General features: G+C 60.1%; 2 protein-coding genes across 7 annotated transcripts in view; both read left to right on the forward strand.

Annotated features, from left to right (window-relative positions):
• LLGL2 (LLGL scribble cell polarity complex component 2) overlaps positions 1–8,329 on the forward strand; it is a 35,158-nt gene extending 26,829 nt beyond the window's left edge. For 3 of the 5 annotated variants that reach the window (XM_086688049.1, XM_086688050.1, XM_086688054.1), the window contains exons 10-26: positions 164–318; positions 2,396–2,613; positions 2,686–2,753; positions 2,901–3,054; positions 3,144–3,248; positions 3,663–3,955; positions 4,057–4,207; positions 4,522–4,672; positions 5,320–5,436; positions 5,560–5,726; positions 6,123–6,387; positions 6,662–6,815; positions 7,072–7,100; positions 7,346–7,393; positions 7,587–7,629; positions 7,756–7,817; positions 7,987–8,329. In XM_086688049.1, coding sequence (XP_086544175.1) covers positions 164–318; positions 2,396–2,613; positions 2,686–2,753; positions 2,901–3,054; positions 3,144–3,248; positions 3,663–3,955; positions 4,057–4,207; positions 4,522–4,672; positions 5,320–5,436; positions 5,560–5,726; positions 6,123–6,387; positions 6,662–6,815; positions 7,072–7,100; positions 7,346–7,393; positions 7,587–7,629; positions 7,756–7,817; positions 7,987–7,994 — 2,188 coding nt within the window. In that variant the 3' untranslated portion in view covers positions 7,995–8,329. The remainder of the gene's footprint in view (positions 1–163; positions 319–2,395; positions 2,614–2,685; positions 2,754–2,900; positions 3,055–3,143; positions 3,249–3,662; positions 3,956–4,056; positions 4,208–4,521; positions 4,673–5,319; positions 5,437–5,559; positions 5,727–6,122; positions 6,388–6,661; positions 6,816–7,071; positions 7,101–7,345; positions 7,394–7,586; positions 7,630–7,755; positions 7,818–7,986) is intronic. The other 2 variants (XM_086688052.1, XM_086688053.1) reach the window with 2 other exon arrangements.
• A 3,335-nt stretch (positions 8,330–11,664) lies between these two features.
• The window catches only part of MYO15B (myosin XVB), a 32,588-nt gene continuing 25,805 nt past the window's right edge, over positions 11,665–18,447 (forward strand). Inside the window, exons 1-12 of one of the 2 annotated variants that reach the window (XM_086688058.1) lie at positions 11,666–13,761; positions 14,166–14,229; positions 14,488–14,597; positions 14,768–14,842; positions 15,176–15,272; positions 15,535–15,638; positions 15,810–15,873; positions 16,071–16,184; positions 16,316–16,477; positions 17,544–17,657; positions 17,780–17,838; positions 17,914–18,046. In XM_086688058.1, the coding sequence (XP_086544184.1) occupies positions 11,705–13,761; positions 14,166–14,229; positions 14,488–14,597; positions 14,768–14,842; positions 15,176–15,272; positions 15,535–15,638; positions 15,810–15,873; positions 16,071–16,184; positions 16,316–16,477; positions 17,544–17,657; positions 17,780–17,838; positions 17,914–18,046 (3,153 nt within the window). In that variant the 5' untranslated portion in view covers positions 11,666–11,704. Of the gene's footprint in view, positions 13,762–14,165; positions 14,230–14,487; positions 14,598–14,767; positions 14,843–15,175; positions 15,273–15,534; positions 15,639–15,809; positions 15,874–16,070; positions 16,185–16,315; positions 16,478–17,543; positions 17,658–17,779; positions 18,047–18,447 lie in introns of both variants that reach the window. The other variant, XM_086688057.1, reaches the window with a different exon arrangement.

Consider the following 18,447-nt stretch of genomic DNA (forward strand, 5'->3'; position numbering starts at 1 on the left):
CCCACCCCTTCTGGGGACCTTGAATGAGCACTTACTTTGAGACTGGGCTCCCTCCCTGGTCCTGCCACTCTGATCCCTGGAAAGTCTAAGCTGTCAGCTCAGCCTGTGGCTGAGGTACTGTTGGGAGCCCCAGCCCACCCCACGGCTCTTCTGTGCCCGCCAGGTTGCCTTTCACCATCTTCCAGGGGGGCATGCCGCGGGCCAGCTATGGGGACCGCCACTGCATCTCGGTGGTCCACGACGGCCAACAGACAGCCTTCGACTTCACCTCCCGTGTCATTGACTTTACTGTCCTTGCTGAGGCAGACCCTGCTTCAGGTAGGTGGGCTTGGGAAGTGGGTGAGGGGATGCGGCCTGTCCATTTCCAAACGCACCACTACCCGCGCCCCTCAGCCCCCCTGCACCCCTCTCAGTGCCTTTCCCTTCCCCTGCTTGTGGCTTCATCCTTGCTGGCCACACCTCCCACCTGCTCTGAACCCTCTTCACCCTTGCTCGGCTCTGATGGGACTGAGCCCAAGGCAGGCAGATCTAGGCTGTGGGGCTTAACAGCTACCTAGCTGAGGCAAAGAGGTCCTGGCTTAGACACACGAAGCCCTCCCATTGTGGGGTGGGGCAAGTGGTGCCATGTGGGGCCTCCTGGAGCTGGGCCAAGACAGCAAAGCCCTGAGTCAGCCTCGTAAATTGGTGACAGGCAAGACCAGAAAGGGCGATGTCGAAACCTGGAGCGGAGGCCTGGCAGGAGATTCCCAGGAGGGCGGGCCTCTCCTCCAGGTGAGTCCAGACTCACGAGGCCAAGGCCTCCAGGTGAGGGGCTCGGGCCTGCTCCGGACACCCTGGGCTGTATTCCTGTGCATCCTCCACACCACAAGACCACTTGCTGTCCCTCCTTTCTCAGCCTCTTCCCTCCTCATGCCCGATGCAGGATGCCGGGGGGGGGGTCGATTCTTCAGGATTTTCTACAGAGATGATCACGTTCTCTGTGAACAAAGACAGCGTTACTTCTTCCTTTCTGACCTGTGTCCCTTTTTTTTTCTTCTCTTGTCTCCCTGCAGTAGCTAGGACTTGTAAACAAGCAGAGAGAGGGGGCATCTGCCAAATTCCTGATCTTAGCAGGAAAGCTTCATGTTTCGCACTATTATAGTCACATGAGCTGTAGCTTTTTTGTGGATGATCTTTACCAAGTTGAGGAAGTTCCCCTCTCTTCCTACTTAGATTTTTTTTATCATAAATGGGTGTTAGATTTGTCAGATATTTTTCCTGCATGGATCAATATGATCACGTGTTTTACTTTAGCCTATTGATGTGATGGGTTCCGTTAACTCATTTTCATGTGTTGACACAATCTTGCACACCTGGGATAAATCCTACTTGGTTGTGGTGTGTGATTTTCTCTATATGTTTCTGGATTTGGAGCTTTTTTTATTTATTGTTGATTTTGGGGAGAGAAAGCATGAGTGGGAAAGGGGTGGGGGGCAAGGTACAGAGGATCCAAAGAAGGCTCTGTGCTGACAGCAGAGGAACCATGAGATCATGACCTGAGCCAAAGTTGGACACTCAACGACTGAGCCACCCGCTGCCACTGGAGCTTATTTTTATTGTGTGTTTGTTTGTTTGTTTGTTTAGAGAGGGAGAGGGAGAGAAAGAGGGGGCCCAGGTGAGCAAGGGGCAGAGAAAGAGAATCCCAGGAGGGGCAGAAGGAGAGAGAGAGAAGTGGGGCTCGCCTGAAGTGAGGCTCCTGCTCACTGGAAGCAGGCCTTGAGCTCACCCCGAAGTGAGGCTCGAGTGGAGCTTGTTTTTAAAATGCCGATTCTGGGGCACCTGGGTGGCTCAGTCAGTTAAGCATCCGACTCTTGGACTCTTGGTTTCGGCTCAGGTCATGATCTCGCGGTTTCGTCAGTTCGAGCCCGACATCAGGCTCCAAGCTGACAATGCGGAACCTGCTTGGGATTCTCTGTCTCTGCCCCTCCCCTACTTGCACTATCTCTATCTCTCTCAAAATAAATAAATAAACTTAAAAAAAATTTTTTTTGTAATAAAAATGAATTAATAAAATAAAATGCAGATTCTCCAGGGGTGCTTGGGTGGCTCAGTCAGTTAAGCATCCGACTTCTGCTCAGGTCATGATCCCACGGTTCGTGGGTTCGAGCCCCGTGTCGGGCTCTGTGCTGACAGCTCAGAACCTGGAGCCTGCTTCAGATTCTGTGTCTCCTTCTGTCTCTGCCCCTCCCCTGCTCTTACTCTTACTGTCCCTCAAAAATAAATAAATGTAAAAAAAAAAAATTTTAAATGCAGATTCTCTGACTCCAGCCCTAGAGCTTAAGATCCTGCAGGGCTGGGCTGGGGCAAACTGCTTCCTACGGTTCCTGCAGCCCCTGACCCTTGGCCTGTCCCCCAGCCTTTGATGACCCCTACGCCCTGGTGGTGCTGGCCGAGGAGGAGCTAGTGGTGATTGACCTGAAGGCGGCTGGTTGGCCACCAGTCCAGCCTCCCTACCTGGCCTCCCTTCACTGCTCCGCCATCACCTGCTCCCACCACGTCTCCAACATCCCCCTGAAGCTGTGGGAGCGGATCGTCACCGCTGGCAGACAGCAGCACACACACTTTTCCACCATGGTAAGTCTGGCACCAGCCCTGGCCCCACCTCGGGCCAAGCTCTCCCATGGACTTCTTGGTCTCATTCTTTAGGAGTGGCCCATCGATGGTGGTACCAGTCTGGCCCCAGCCCCTCCCCAGAGGGACCTGCTGCTCACAGGGTAGGTGACTTTCATGGCACTCTCCTCCTGCCAAGTAGAATACGCGGGGTGGGAACAGAACCCCAGAGCGGGTGCGTGCCAGTCCCGGGCCTCCTGGGCACCCCTGGCCTGGCATCCCTCACAACTGGCAGGTGGCTGTGCCCGCAGGCACGAGGATGGCACAGTGCGCTTCTGGGACGCCTCCGGTGTCTGCTTACGGCTACTCTACAAACTCAGCACGGTACGGGTGTTCCTCACCGACACAGAGCCCAGCGAGAACCTCAATGCCCAGGGCGAGGATGAGTGGCCCCCACTCCGCAAGGTGAGGCCGGGAGCCTGGAAACCAGGCAGGGCAAGGACAGGCTGGGTCTCGTGCTTATGGCCACTCGCGGACCTCCTCTCCCTTGTCAGGTGGGCTCCTTCGACCCCTACAGTGATGATCCGAGGCTGGGAATCCAGAAGATTTTCCTCTGCAAATACAGTGGCTACCTGGCTGTGGCGGGCACGGCAGGGCAGGTAGCAGGCTGGGCTGGGGCAGGGGGTGCAGTTAGGAGGAGTGATCAGGGGACTTTGGGCGGTGTCCAAGGATTGGGGGGCAGCAAGGACAGACACCAGCCTCCTGGGCACCCACTGAAGATGTCGCCAGGACCATCACCGACTCTTGTGGCTCTTGTGTTTTTCCCAGTGGATAGAGGTTGCCTGGTCCCATTAGAGATAGGCCTTTGGGATGATTGTTTCTCCTCCAGAAACCAGGATTAAGGGCCAGGGATCGGGAAGGGCCTTCCAGCTCTCCTTGGGCCCTAGGCTTTGGTGTGGGTCCCAGGTCCTTCACTCTCCCACTCTCAGGGTCCCTGTGGTCCCGCTATTCCTTGGTGCTGGGCGGGGGGTGGGGGGGTGGCTCAGCCCACCTGCCCCCCGCCCCCACCCCAGGTGCTGGTGCTGGAACTGAATGACGAGGAGGCGGAGCATGCCGTGGAGCAGGTGGAGGCCGACCTGCTGCAGGACCAGGAGGGCTACCGCTGGAAGGGCCACGAGCGCCTGTGTGCCCGCCCGGGGCCCGTACGTTTTGAGCCCGGCTTCCAGCCCTTCGTGTTGGTGCAGTGCCAGCCCCCGGCCGTGGTCACCTCCTTGGCCTTGCACTCTGAGTGGCGGCTCGTGGCCTTTGGCACAAGCCACGGTTTTGGCCTCTTTGACCACCAGCAGCGGCGGCAGGTCTTTGTCAAGTGAGCAGCCCTCCTGGGGTGGCCAGGGCCTGAGTCTAGGGCTGGTGCTGGGCAAGCACCCTGGGGCCCTGGCAGCACTGATGTCCTGATGTTCCCCCCAGGTGCACGCTGCACCCCAGTGACCAGCTGGCTTTGGAGGGCCCCCTGTCCCGTGTGAAGTCCCTAAAGAAGTCCCTGCGCCAGTCCTTCCGCCGGATACGGCGTAGCCGGGTGTCAAGCCGGAAGCGGCGGCCAGCTGGTCCCCCTGGGGAGGTGAGGCCGAGACTGGCCACGAGCCCGGGGCGGCTGGCAGCAGGTCCAAACTAGCCCTCCCTCCCCCGTAGCTTTGGCTGCAAGCACCGAGCAGGTTCACGTCCTGCCCCGCTGCCCACTAGCTCTGTGGCCTCGGACACACACACGTTGCATCTCTGGGCCTCAGCTTCCCCAAGTGTAGAGGGTTAAGTCTTCAGTTAGTATCACCGGGTGGGCAGTGGCCATCTTCCCCTGGAAGGACTGGTGTTGGGCAATCGGATCCCCCCAGGAAGGGGAGGCCAGAGCCCCCCTCAGCCTGACCAAACCCACTGCAGGTGCCGGAGGGAGGCGCCAGGGCTGAGCGGATGGGTACGCAGAACATGGAGCTGGCCCCTGTGCAGCGTAAGATCGAGGCTCGCTCAGCAGAGGACTCCTTCACGGGATTCGTCCGGACCCTCTACTTTGCTGACACCTATCTGAGGGACAGTGAGTGGCCAGCCTGAGGTGTGGGGGGCCCAGGAGAGCACCCTTCGGCCTGAGGGCATGTTGGAGGCTGCTGCCCGGCCTGGCTGGGAGCATGGGGAGACCCGATCCTCTGCCTGCCTCTTTCTCTCCCGTGCCTGGGTCTCCAAGGCAGGTTGCCCTGGCTTCGTACTCAGGCTCCACCACTCTAGAAGTGTGACCTTGGATGTGTCACTTAACCTGGGGTCAGCTTCTCTCCTGTAAAGTGGAGGAATATCTTCCTCCAAGAGTGCCTGCTAGTACCCAGTGTGCCCGCTAGTACCCAGTGTGCCCTGCAGAAGCTCCCTGCTGCCCGCCCACCGGGGCAAGAGTGGGGTGGGGGTATCTGCTGCTGTATCTTCAGGGCCGAGCTGTCCCGGGTTCAAGACCACCTGTGCCTGGGTCCCTTAGTGGTCAGAGAGCCTTCCCAGCTCTTCCCGTCTATACCCCCAGGAAATAGGGCCCACGGCCATTCCGTTTTACAGAGGAGGAAACAGACTTACAAGGTTTGCTAACTTGACCTTGGGGTCACACAGGTTGTGAGTGGCAATGCCGGGACATCAGCCCAGGTCACCTGGCTCCACCTGACCCCCAGAACTGTGGGTTAGATACAAACCTTTGCTTCCTGGCAGGCTCCCGCCACTGCCCCTCGCTGTGGGCTGGCACCAACGGTGGTACGGTCTATGCCTTTGCCCTGCGTGTGCCCCCCACCGAGCGGAGAATGGATGAGCCCGTGCGGGCCGAGCAGGGTGAGTGCTGGGCAGGGGGAGAGCAGAGGGTCCTTATCTGCCTCGGATGGGGTGGGGTGGGGTGGGGTCTGTAGTCTCACCCTCCACCCCACCATCAACCACCACTTGCCTCTCTCCCTGCAGCCAAGGAGATCCAGCTGATGCACCGAGCGCCCGTGGTGGGCATCCTGGTGCTGGATGGACATAGCGTCCCCCTTCCTGAGCCCCTGGAGGTGGCCCATGACCTGTCAAAGAGCCCAGACATGCAGGGAAGCCACCAGCTGCTTGTGGTGTCAGAAGAACAGTTCAAGGTGTTGCTTGGATGGAGGCAGGGCTCCCTGGGGATCCCTGGGACATCTGGGGAGTGCAGATCCTGGGCACAAATGACAGTGGCCGGGATTCACTTAAAGTTGTATTTGCAGCTGGTGTGTGACAGACTACCGAGGCACTGAAAAGGAGAGGGGTAGAGATCCTGGGTCCCGGGGTCAGCACGGGGGTACTGAAGCGGGACCTGTGTCAATAGGGGGGACGGAAAACAGAGACATGGAAATAAGTAGCCCTGGTGTCCCTTCCCGGTCAAAGCATAGTGGCCGCATGTCCGAGCACTGAGCGGGCACAGAGACTGGGCAGTCGTTGCTGGGGAGTAGGGCCCTGTGACGGCACCAGGCATGGAAGCCATGGGTGTGAGCCGTGCCCTGTGCCCCCAGGTGTTCACGCTGCCCAAGGTGAGCGCCAAGCTGAAGCTGAAGCTGACCGCTCTGGAGGGCTCGCGGGTGCGGCGGGTCAGCGTGGCCCACTTTGGCAGCTGTCGAGCCGAGGACTACGGGGAGCACCACCTGACTGTCCTCACCAACCTGGGTGATGTCCAGGTGGTCTCGCTGCCCCTGCTCAAGCCCCAGGTTCGGTACAGCTGCATCCGCCGGGAGGATGTCAGCGGCATTGCCTCTTGCGTCTTCACCAAATACGGCCAAGGTGGGCACAGCGGGGGCGGGCAGGCGGGTGCGAGCAGCCGGGCCCCCGGGGGCGGGGCGGGGTGGGGACTCCCGCTGCGCTGCCAGGGGCTGCTGGGAAGGGCAGCTTGGGGTGTTGCAGCCGAGGCCAGGCTGGACTGACTGACTTCAGAGAACTTTTGAGGGAGGCCCCCGGCCCCTCGTTCCTCCTGGGAGGAAAGTCCCGTCAGCCGCTGCAGGGCCTGGGAGCCGTGGGCTGGCCTCACCTCCAGGCTTCTCCTTCCCCCTCCCCCCAGGATTCTACCTGATCTCACCCTCAGAGTTTGAGCGCTTCTCTCTCTCCACCAAGTGGCTGGTTGAGCCCCGGTGTCTGGTGGATTCAGCAGAAACCAAGAGCCACAGCTGCCCCCGCAACGGATCAGGCCCAGAGAAGGTCTCAGGCCAAGCCAGGTCGGTAAAAGGACAGGTGGCCTTTGCCCTGGCCCCTCTCCTCTGAGCTAAGCCCACCCTCCTGGCTCTGGCTCGCTGCCCCCCCTTCATATGCCCCTCCCTCTAATGGAAGCTGCCATCCAGGGCAGAGCTTGGTTTATCACCCTGGCTCAAGGTGGGCCAGGTTAGTTGACCTCATTCTTCATGGGATCAGGGCTTTCTGAGCCAGAATGGGGAGCCCAGAGACTCCCAGTCCTCACCATCTCTCTCCCCACAGGAACTCAGGGAGCCAGAGTGATGAAGAGGGTAAGACAGGGTTCCCTGTGCCCAGGGGTGGGGATGGGGGACAGATACATTGTGATACTTAGGCCCAGACCCAGACCGAAGGGGAAGAAAGGGAACCCCAGGCCAGCAGGTGGTATTGGGGCTAAGAGTAGAGACGGCATTGCTTCCAGTCCTGGGTTCTGGGTTCCGGCACTGCCACTCTAGTAAGGAGGGAGCTGGGGCAGAGGAGGTCTCAGGGTTCACCTGACCTGGCCCCTGCCTTTCAGAGAGGAGGCCTGGCCCGGTGATGGAGCACGCTCTGCTCAATGATGAGAGTGAGTTGGGCAGGACTCGGTGGGCCGTCATGAGGGATGTCCCGAGGGAGGCTTGGAAAGCCAGGGTGGAACCGAGGGCCGTTACTCTGCGGGAGGCAGACCTGTCCGACACTCCACCAGTAAAAGGGGGAGAAACATTTGTGTCTGGCCCGGCCTCTGCCGGCCTCAGCAGGCCTCTTCCCCAACCCTGCAGGGGTCCTGAAGGAGATTCAGAGCACACTGGAGGGAGACCGAGGGTGAGTTCCTGCTCAGGCCTGCAGGGGTGGGCCCTGAGGTGCCAGGAGTTCTCTGGGAATAAGGGTCCTCGTCTGGTCTCCCCGAGGTCCCCACTGATGGTAACTGCCCTGTCTTTGCCCGTGCAGGAGCTATGGCGACTGGCGATCTCAGCGAGTGGCCACGGGTTACAGCCTCAGCAATGGGGGAGGTAGGGGCTCTGGGCACCGCTGCAGGGCTGGGGGGCGGCCGGGAGGGTATGCCTCCTAGTTGGGGAGGAATAGGAGAATGAGCCCACACACGCCCCTGGGCGGGGGACTGAGGCCCCCCGGCCTGCCCAGGAGGCCCCCGAATTGCCACTGCTCTGTGTCCTTCCACAGCAGAGTGAGCAGGTCGCAGGTCCAGGCTACGCAATGAACACACACTACTGAGGGCGCTTCCTGGGGCGCTGCCCCCCGGCCCCGGGAGGCCCATGAACTGGGCTGTGCCAGGGACTGGAGCCAACCCCGGTGTGCACCCTGCTGCTGCTGCTCTTGGCCTCGGAGAGGAGGGACCCCAGGGCCGTGGGGCTGCCCCACCTGGGCCTTGTCTGTCTTGGTTCTTTTGTCAATGTTGCACAGTTTTTTTTCCCCTCCCCTTTTTGTAGTGGGCTGGGTTTTAAATTATAAATTTTAACTGCCTCTGGGTGAAAAAGTTTTTAATAAACACCTTATTACCTCTTCACTGGACTGGTCCAATGACTGACTTTTTTAATTGTGCAGAAATTTTCTACGTAGACAGAAATGATTGGTAGCCGGTCCCTTGCCTTTGCCCCTGGGGTCCAGTTGCTGGACCAGGCTGGTACTCCGGAGAGTTAGTTTTTTAAGCTGTTGAGTCAGAGCAAACTGTGTCTGTTCGTATCTGAACACTATGTCTTCTGTCTTTGGAAACGAACGGCCAGAGTTAACCACCCTGAGGGTACATGGCTGCATCCCAGGGTCGGGGGCAGAGGGAGTCCCCTTTGACCGGCCTTTGCTTGCTGTCAGAAGGGGGAGACACTCACAGTACCTCAGACCTGGTGGCTTCTTCCAGACTTCAGGGAAGGACTGTGGGGTGCTGCTGAGGTCAGAGGCAGTTCCCAGAAGTGAAAGCTCTTACCCCCAGATGAGGGGCTGGATCAGACCACTGTTACAGTCTTTATAAGCCAGGGGGTTGAGTCTACTTGATTCTACTTCATTCACCTGTCTTTGTTGAGTACCTATTATATGCCAGGCGCTTGGGGTCAGAGGTGGCCAAGATAATGTGGTCCCTGCCCTCTGAGGCTCACAATACTAACAAGGGCAGGAAATCTTAGGATGCAGGCAAGCCGGGGGCCTGTGAGAGATGTGCCTGGGAAGGTGACGTTAAGCTGGGGCAGGGACGTGACCAGGAATGGGCTGGGTGCTCCGTTCTACACAGAGGATAGAGGGGCAGGCAGCACTTGAACTGGTCGGCCTGCTGTGGGATTGTGTTAAGAGTTGAGGGTAGCTGGCAGGAAGTGTGCCAAAAATGAGACCACCAAGTGGCCGGGGCCAGACTGGGACCTCCTAGAGCCTGGCGAGGGTAAGGGCACTGCTATGTGCCACAGGAGCCCACGTGGCCTGTTGGAAGGACATGGATTAGCGCACAGGGCAGAGGAGGAGTCCAGGCCCAGGTCCCTAGATGGATACGCCATGGGAGAACCCTACCCATCACCCTCCCGCCAAGCATGTGCAGCTCAAGAATCTGGGTTGTGTAACTTGGGCCACTCCAGCTCTCCTGTTCTCCTTAGAAGTGGGGGTGAGGGTGGCACTTACTGAGACAGAAGTCCCAAAAGCCACAAGGAAGGGGGAATAGTTGCCCCAAAGGGAAGAGGAACACAGACCATGGTCGCAGAAGCAGTGGAGAAGGGATGCTCGGTAGATAAAAAGACAAAGCTACAGACAGTGGGGAGTGCTGCGTACCCTGCAAGACGGTCTGGACTTGATCCTGAGACTCTGGAAGCATCTGAAGGGCTTTGAGCACAGAAGTTCCATTATGAAGTTCATTCTTCCGAAGACCACTGTAGTTTAAATCCCAGCAAGTTCCACTCGTGTGACACGCATATTGCCTTCCTGTTCTGCATCCCAGTTTTTTCTGGGGGAACGGGATGATAAGAGTATCCCCTCACGATCTGTTGTGAGGTTCATGGGAGTCCACGAGGTTCAGGGTTTCGTGATGGGGGTGACCCTCTGTCAGGGTCAGGGAGAACATGTTAGAATGCACAGGATCTTTATTTTTATCATAAAAGAAATTAAGCCTTGTGTATATCCTGGACTGGCACTCGGTCCTCAGTCTTTCTGGAGAGCTGGACAGCTACACACACACACACACACACACACACACAAGTATCAAGACTCTGAAAATGGATTTACCTCTGCCCTCATTCAGGATGAGCATTGCCTTAAGTACTTTGGGCTACAAAGTATTAACTCATGTTGGTGGTTCGCCTGTTTTGGTTCTAGGAAAATATTCTATTGGGAGTGTGAGATCAACAATTTTTATTGATAGGTGTGCACAAGTGGAGGAGTTTGGCACTGTCTAGAAAGTGGATTAATGGAAGCTCAGCCAGCATGGAGGGAGGTTGGAGGGTCCTGCCGCTTCTGTCCAGGGGAAGGTGGCCATAGTGGCTAAATGGAGATACTGAGGGGTTGGGTTGACCAGGGCCACTGCCAGATGGAGAAGGTGAGTGGCAGAGGTCACTGCTGACACCAAGGGCCCTGCTGATGTACCACAGGCAGCTGGACACATGGTCTGCAGACTTGGATCTGAGGGTCTTCAACATCGACAGGTGGGAGACTTAAGTGTTCACTTAGACTTGGAAGTCAGGCAGACCCAGTCCTCAAACACTGGCTTCACCTGTGACCGACTGTGTGACCTTGGGCAGATGACCTCACTCTTGTGCTCTAGTTTACTTACCTATAAAACAGGGCATAATCATAGGGCCTGCCTCAGAGGGTGGTAAGGATTAAATGAGAGTCTGTAAAATCGCTCGGCACCTTAACACCCAACCAAAGGAGGTGAAAGTTACCAAGTTACAGTGGCTGGTGGTAGGGGCCAGGAGAGGAGGAGATGGTTCCCGAGGGAGGGAGGGAGAGTGGAGCATGGTCAGAGGAGGACTCACACAGACTGGAGGAGCAAAGCAGGTGAAGGAAAGAATGGGGAAAGTGGGAGCCAGTGGTGAAAGCTGGGCTTGGAGGGAGAGTCCCCTCTCCCTGGGAGGCTCTGGGAAGACAGCTGGCCACACCCACGCAACTGAGTGAGCTACAGGCCCCGGCCTGGATCAATAGGGCAGAGAGGAGGGCACCAGGAAGGCAAGAGATTGGAGATACATCAGATACGTTGTAACGGGCCAACGAAAGTCAAGTTTACTGCTGATGGTAGCCCCTCACACCTGTTCTCCAGCGGGCCTTGGGAGCCGGACTGCCCGGGTTGGCGTCCCACCTCTGACCACCACTGACACTTGGCTGTGTGCTTCAGTCGCATCAGCCATAAAACGGGAATCCTTAGGGCACCCACCTCTTAGCATGCTTCCAAGAATTAAATGACTCCATAGTAAAGTGTTTAAAACAGTGGCTGGCATATAACAAGCCCGGAAGTGTTAGCTCTTTGCTGATACTACTGAGGCCAAGGGGACGAAGGAAGGACAGTGGGTATCCCTTAGAGTCCCCAGGATGATGGTCCAGACAGGCTCATTGAAAGGGGGGCAAACAGTGAAAGGGGAGCAGAGCACGTGGGTCCCTGCAGCTTGGCACAGTGCCAGGCTGGCCTGGCTGGCAGTGCCTCCCAGGTGGCACAGTTGCCCCGTCCTCGGCCTTTGATGCTGAAGCGTCTCCTCTTTCCTGGGCGGCCTCCACTCCTTTGTTGGTCTAAGGGGTCAGGACCCCGCGGCCAACTGCATAATTAATGCTCTTGAGTAAGGCTGGAGCCCCCAGGGGGTAGACTGCCTGTAGAGCCAGAGCAGAACGGGTGTGGGCGCTGCCAAGAGCTGAGGGCACTGCGGGCTAAGGTCTTCAGGGCGAGGACAGAGACCCCGAGAAGCCCCTCTTCACTGGGCCCGCCATGGGTGGGAGCAAAGGCAAAGCGTCCCAGCGCCAGGAGGGCCCCAGGAGGCCGGTCTCAGGGGAGCAGGAGTCCCGGTCGGGCAGCGCCCACTGCGCGCCCAGCCAGGAAGGCGGACAGGGTCGCGGTAAGGCCCGAAGGACCAGACCGGTCTTGGAACCGGTCACTGCGGGAAGCCACAGGACCCACGCCGGCCGCCGGAAGCCCACCGCAGAGCGGAACGGCGGCTGCAGACGGTCAGGGGCTGGGCCGCCAGCAGAGGCCCAGGGGAGACTAGGCAGTGCGCGGCGTCCGGGTCGCGGATCTAAGGAGAGCCGCGAGCCCCGGGAGGACCGTGGCGGGCGCCTGGAGGAAGAGAGTCTCTCCCGAGAAGGGACAACGAGTGAGCTCTGCCGCCGCAGGAGGAGAGGAAAAGGGCGGGGACCCTCGGCTCGGCATGGTTGCCGGGAGACTCGGAGCCTGCATGGGGACACGTCGGGTGGAGACGGGGGCAGCTCTTGCCCGGACAGCGAAGCCCGCGAGGCCCAGGAGAGCGACAGCCAGAGCACTGGGGCCCCAGAGCTGCGACCCAAGCCGGAGCAAAAGGACACGGTCCTGGGAGACACCCAAACCGAGTCAGAGCCAGAGCTGGAACCCGGCGAACGCCCCAGCAGCGACGGCGGGGGCAGCGCTGAACCCCGGAGCCGGGAAGGGTCGTCGGGGGTGGGACCCCAGGGAGAGAAGGAGGATTCCGGGACAGTCACGGAATCGAGTCTGGAGGGGGCCGGACCTGGAGGGGGCCCACGGACAGCCCCAGGAACGGCGAGCCAGGCCACCGAAGCCGAAGAGACTAGGCCGGGCAAAAAACCCAAGGCCCCCAGCCCCCTCGAGGGCAGCCCAGAGTGCGTCTCCCGGAGCTCGAGGGCTTCTCGGGACGCCAGGCTGGCCCGGGACACAAGAAACAGCGAGGCGCGGCCGGAGGCTGAGTCGCAGGGCGCCGAGCCGGGAAGAGCCGAGGCCTCCGGGACTCGGCGCCTCCAGGTCGGAAAGGCGGTGGGGGAGGTGCAAGTGGCGGCAGGTGAGAGCGAATCTGGGGCTGGAGGGGGAGACGGGCCCCGGGACCCAGCGCCGCTGGCCGCCCTCGTGGCGCTCCGCAGGCTCCGCGCGAAATCCCCGGCAGGCCCCGCTCCCCAGGCCGCCGCTTCGGCTCCCCGCCGCGCCGGCCTTAAAGAGCGGCTGCGGCGCGTGGCGCGCGCCCTGGGTCTGCTGCGGTGGCTTTGGCTGCGGCTGCGGCGGCCGGAGGGCGAGGGCCGGGGGGCGGGGTCGCGGGCGGCCGGGGGGCGGGGCCGCAGGCCGGGACCGAGGCGCCGTCTAGCGCTGCGCCTGGCGGGCGTAGCGAGACTGGGGGCGCGGCCCAGGCCTCCCCCTGGCGGCGGCTCGAGCTCCCCACAGCCTTCGAAGAGCCCAGCTCCCGAGGGCCCTTCTGAGGATGAGGACCGGACTCCGGATCCCAAGTTCGCGGTCGTGTTCCCCAGGATGCACAGGACCGGGAGGGAGTCGAGCAGTCGGAGCTCAGAGGAGGCGTCCGCGGACGCCCCAGCCCGGGGGGGACGCGTTTGGCCTTGTGAAGGGGCTTCGGGGGACAGGGAGGGGCGCAGGGCGAGTGGAGAAAGTGTGGCCGGGCCCCGCCGGGGCTCTCTCCTCGGCCCTGCTCCCCGCGACGAGTCCCCACTGGACGAGAGCGGCTCCAGCAGTGAAGCGCGGCCGGAAACCTTGGAGGCCGAGGCTCCGGTCCACTGGACTCAGAGCTCAGAACCCCGCGAGGACCCCGGACTTGACACCGACGACGCGCTGCTGCCTCGACTCACCTTGGAGACCCACCTGCGGTGGGAGAGAAGCCCGGGCCCCTGCGGGCCTCCGAGGGGGCGGTGGGTGCCAGACGATGAGGCTGAGGAGGCGCTGGAGAGGGACCTGGAGCTGAGCCTCGGGCCGGGCCTGGAGGTACCGCCCTCCCTGGGAGCGGAGGGCAGGAGCCTTGCGGAAGGCCTGGAAGACACGGACGACCTGGCTCGGCTGCGGTGAGCAGGCGCAATTCCAAACCTGTCCTGTCTGGGTCAGAGTTCCTCATATGTCACCCCTACCTCCATTTTTGTAAATTGTATCCTTAGACGGTATTGTAACTTACAAAAGGTCTTCCCGCGGGAAGAGGCGGGTGAAGGGTGAAAATCAGGTGTCCCCGCCTGGGAGTTTCTTCTCTAACTGGCACAAAGCTGCCCTCTGGGTCAGCGGCCTGGTCCTGCTTGTAGCCCCCATGGAGCGGGTAACTCACTGAGCAGCCACACCCCTGTGTTATGGTCCGGGGCTCAGGGAGGATGCACGACTTGCCCAAAGTATCTCTCCATCCGGTGACAGCGCTAACCTAAGACCTCCTTCTGCCCACCCCACCCCCATTCCCTGCCTCTCCCTCCTGATGTCCCCATAGACCAGTGTGTAACAGCTCTGTGCTGCTGTGCCTCAAGAAGAGGTTTCACCTGGGCCGAATCTACGTACGGGGGCACCTGGGGAGGGTGGGTGGGCTGGGATTGCCTGTCCCCTGGGATCAGAGGGCTCTCTGGCACTTCTAGAACTTCTCCTTCCTTCTCCTCCCTGGGCTGGGTGCTGAACCCTCTCTGGGGACCTGCAGAGCGGGGGGGGGGGGGGGGGGGAGCCTGGGGGGGGCTGGGCTGGGGAGCACAGCAGCCCCACTCCATTTGTAGCCCCTGCTTCCTCCATGCTGTGACGACAGCATCTGTTTTTTTTCCCAGACATTTGGGGGACCCTTTCTGCTCTCCCTGAACCCCCGCTGGCCCCTGCCTCTCTTCTCAGCTGAGGTCCTGGCCAGCTACCACCCCAAGAAGGCCCTTAACACCACCCCGTACGTGCCTTTGCCCCCATCAACCCTCTGCTCACCCCCTGGGCGGCTAAGCCCCAGCATGTGCCACTGATTGAGATCCTGGGGGGACCGAGGGCATGTCCTGCCTACATGTAGGAGGGCCCAAATGCCCATCTCTGGCAACCTCATTTGCTCCCACCCCCTTCCCTCAGACACATCTTCGCCATTGTGGTGTCAGCCTATCGCTTGTCTCAGAGCACTGGGCAGGGCACATGCATTCTCCTCGGGTGAGCGGTGGGGCCCTGCTGAACCTACGGGCCACTCTGAGGGCTGGGAGGCAGGGACGTGGGGTCTGCATTTGAAGCTGTTGGCCTGGTGCCCTGCTGGGTGGCACCGCTGGACTTTGTAAGGGCTGTGCTCCTGGCTGAAGTCACTGCACATGCCCCTTGACTGGGGCCTCTTGGCATCATCCTTCTCCTTGGTCTCCATGCCCTGGGTCTACCTTTCCACATTTCCGGGGGTAGGAATCACTTTCAGGTGGGCATGCCCCAGTTCCTGGACTCCATGGGGTGTCCTATGTGCCCCTTCCTGAAAACCCTGTCAGCCCCTCCCTCCCACAGTGGGCACAGTGGCTCAGGGAAGACAGAAGCTGCCAAAAAGATTGTGCAATTCCTAAGCAGCCTGGAGCAGGAGCAAACAAGGGACAGAAGATGTCAGGTGAGAGGCAGCTGGGCATTTCCCAGGGTCCAAGAGGAACCATCCTTCTCCTTTGGGCCAGGTGGGCGGTCTTCAGGCCTCTGGATTCTCCTTGGGGGCAGCCCCAGGCATTGCCTCCTGGAGGTCAGGGTGAGGTGGGGTGGGACTGACCCTCTCCAAGGACGAGCACAGCCCCTAGGCACAAAGTATCCTCAGCTGGGATGCCTGATCATGGACGCGGCTACCACTCCTGGGGATACTTGAGTGCCCCTCCCCCATGCAGCTGGACGGTGTGCTGCTGATGCTTCGCAGCTTTGGCCACGCCAAAACAGTCCTCAATGCAAACGCCAGTCGCTTCGGCCAGGTCTTGCGTCTCTGCCTGCAGCGGTGAGTTAAGGGGGTCCTGGTGGGCACAGGGGGGCACCCACGATCAGTTCCCTTTACTGGGAACCAGAGGCTGCTGCCCTTGGGTCCAGCCCATAGTGGGTCCCATTCTGAGCAGGGCCCCTGGGTCACATGCACCCTGGGCACCCCCCGCCCACTGTCCCGTGCCCACAGTGGGGTCATCGTGGGAGCTTCTGTGTCACATTATCTGCTGGAGGCCTCGAGGGTGGTGTTTCAGGTAAGACCCGTGCTGCTGCTCGCCTCTCTCCAGCTTCCCAGAGTGGGAGAGGGAGAGGGGCCGTGCAGGGAGTGTGGTTGCTAACCCCCTTGCCCCCCCCCCCCCCCCGCATCCCTGCCTTTCCCAGGACTTGTCCTTGCTGCCCTGAGGCACAGGACCAGAGCCCTGCTCCCCCTAAGCCAGTCCTTCTCCCCAAGGCCCAGGCTGAGCGGAGCTTCCATGTTTTCTACGAGTTGCTGGCGGGGCTGGACCCTGTGGCACGGGAGCAGCTCTCCCTACAGGGGCCAGAGACCTACTACTACCTGAACCAGGTGGGGGCGGGGCTTGCCTGGGGAAAGGTCTGGGAGCAGGGGTCTAAGGAGTGGCCGGAGTGGGGGGAAGCTATGGGCTGTCAGGCCCTGCCCCCTCACCCCTGCTCCCTCACCCCTGCTGTGCTCTGCAGGGCCAGGCCTGCAGGCTCCAGGGCAAGGATGATGCCCAGGACTTCGAAGGACTTCTGAAGGCCCTGCAGGTGCTGGTCACGCGCCCTGAGGAGCTGACCGCAGCCTGGGCCATGCTGGCCGCCATCCTGCAGCTGGGCAACGTCTGCTTCTCCTCTTCAGAGGTGGGCTCCCGCTGTGGCCAGAGGCCAGTCTGGACGCGGCTTGTTTGCACGGTCAGGGCAGCCATGATACCTAATACCTGTGGGCCTCCCTCCAGGCCTCACGGCTGCCCTGGGAAGCAGGCGGGTTCGTTGTGTAGATGCGAGAACAGAGACCTGGGTCGTCTATGCCAGTGCCACCAAGCTGCCACCCTGGAAAGGGAGAACTGCACTGAGTAGCTCCTATGTACCTGGCTCCGTCTAAATCACTTTATATATTTGTTTTCTTTTTCTAATTGTTTTGAAATGCTTATTTTAATATAATTTATTGATTAATATACAGTGTGCTCTTGGTTTTAGGGGAGTGTTTATTTTTTCTTTTCTTTTTATTTTATTTTTTTTTTTTTAATTTTTTTTTCAACGTTTATTTATTTTTGGGACAGAGAGAGACAGAGCATGAACGGGGGAGGGGCAGAGAGAGAGGGAGACACAGAATCGGAAACAGGCTCCAGGCTCTGAGCCATCAGCCCAGAGCCTGACGCGGGGCTCGAACTCACAGACCGCAAGATCGTGACCTGGCTGAAGTCGGACGCTTAACCGACTGCGCCACCCAGGCGCCCCAGGGGAGTGTTTATTTTTGAGAGAGAGAAAGAGAGAGAGGGACAGACACAGTATGAGCGGGGGAGGGGCAGAGAGCGACGGAGACACAGAATCCAAAGCAGGCTCCAGGCTCCCAGCTGTCAGCACAGAGCCCCGCATGGGGCTCGAACCCATGGACCGTGAGATCGTGACCTGAGCTGAAGTCAGACGCTTAACTGACTGAGCCACCCAGGCGCCCCTCTATCTGTTTTCTAATTCGGTTCTCACGACAACGCTGGAACTTAGGGTCGTTGTTTCCCCTTTAACAATAAGACAGTGGAGACTCAGAGGAAAAGTCTTGCCAGAGCCAGCCAGCTAGTGAGGAAGTAAAATTAGGACTCGCACTCAGGGCCCCCAGGCTCCAGAGTCGGCTCCTACCTGCCCGGAGCTACCTGTGGGATGTGGCCATTCCCCCGCAGAGCTGTTCCTGTTCCCTCCCTTCTCTGTCCAGCGGGAGTCCCAGGAGGTGGCTGCTGTGTCCAGCTGGGCCGAGATCCACACGGCAGCCCGGCTGCTGCTGGTGCCACCAGAGCGCCTGGAGGGGGCTGTCACCAGGAAGGTCACGGTGAGCCCCGGGGCTCCTCAGGAGGCAGGGCCAACCCCCACCACCCGCAGGCTTGGCATGGGCCCGTGTCAGCCTCAGTCAGACCTGATGTTCTGCATCTACCTACCTCCCCTGCTCTCCAGGAGACAGCCTATGGCTGGGTCTGCAGATCTCTGCCGGTGGAAAGCGCCATTGATGCCAGGTGGCCCCAGGGGCGGGAGAGAGCCATAGCCGGGCCCAGCTCGCTACTGCACTGGCTCACTCACCACGCCCACAGGGACGCCCTGGCCAAGGCCCTGTATTCACGGCTTTTCACTTGGCTTCTGGGGAGGACCAACGCGCAGCTGGCACCACCCGGGGAGGGAGAGAGCATGGACACCGTCACCGTCGTGGACGTCTATGGCTTTGAGGTCACCCCTTGGGGTGGGGCCCAGGACCGGGTGCCCACCTCATCCTGATCATTTCTGGGGTCAGCTCTCCCTGAGGGTGGCACTCGTGAGCTCTTGCCTGCCTAGCCACGAGACAGGACACAATCCATGGGTGTGGCCTTTCTGCCCTGCTCGGTCCAGCCCTGATATCGCTTCTGGAGAGTTCTGTCCTGCTCAGCCTTGCTGAGTCTCACAGGAGCCTCTAAGGCAGCCGGGAAGGCACAGGCCCTAGAATGGGTCTCACCTCCTGTGCACCAAGAGGAGCAGGAAAAGGGACGGTGCCCTGAATGGCCCTGAGTTTTCATAATCAGGGAGGAGGGGGCTTGGGCAAGAGGAGGTGGCCTCTTTCCCTGGTCAGGCACCTGCTCTCTCGTCTCCAGCGT

Source organism: Puma concolor, chromosome E1 (genome assembly GCF_028749965.1).
Source record: "Puma concolor isolate L17-30 chromosome E1, mPumCon1.1.hap2, whole genome shotgun sequence".
In the NCBI taxonomy this organism is placed as follows: domain Eukaryota; kingdom Metazoa; phylum Chordata; class Mammalia; order Carnivora; family Felidae; genus Puma; species Puma concolor.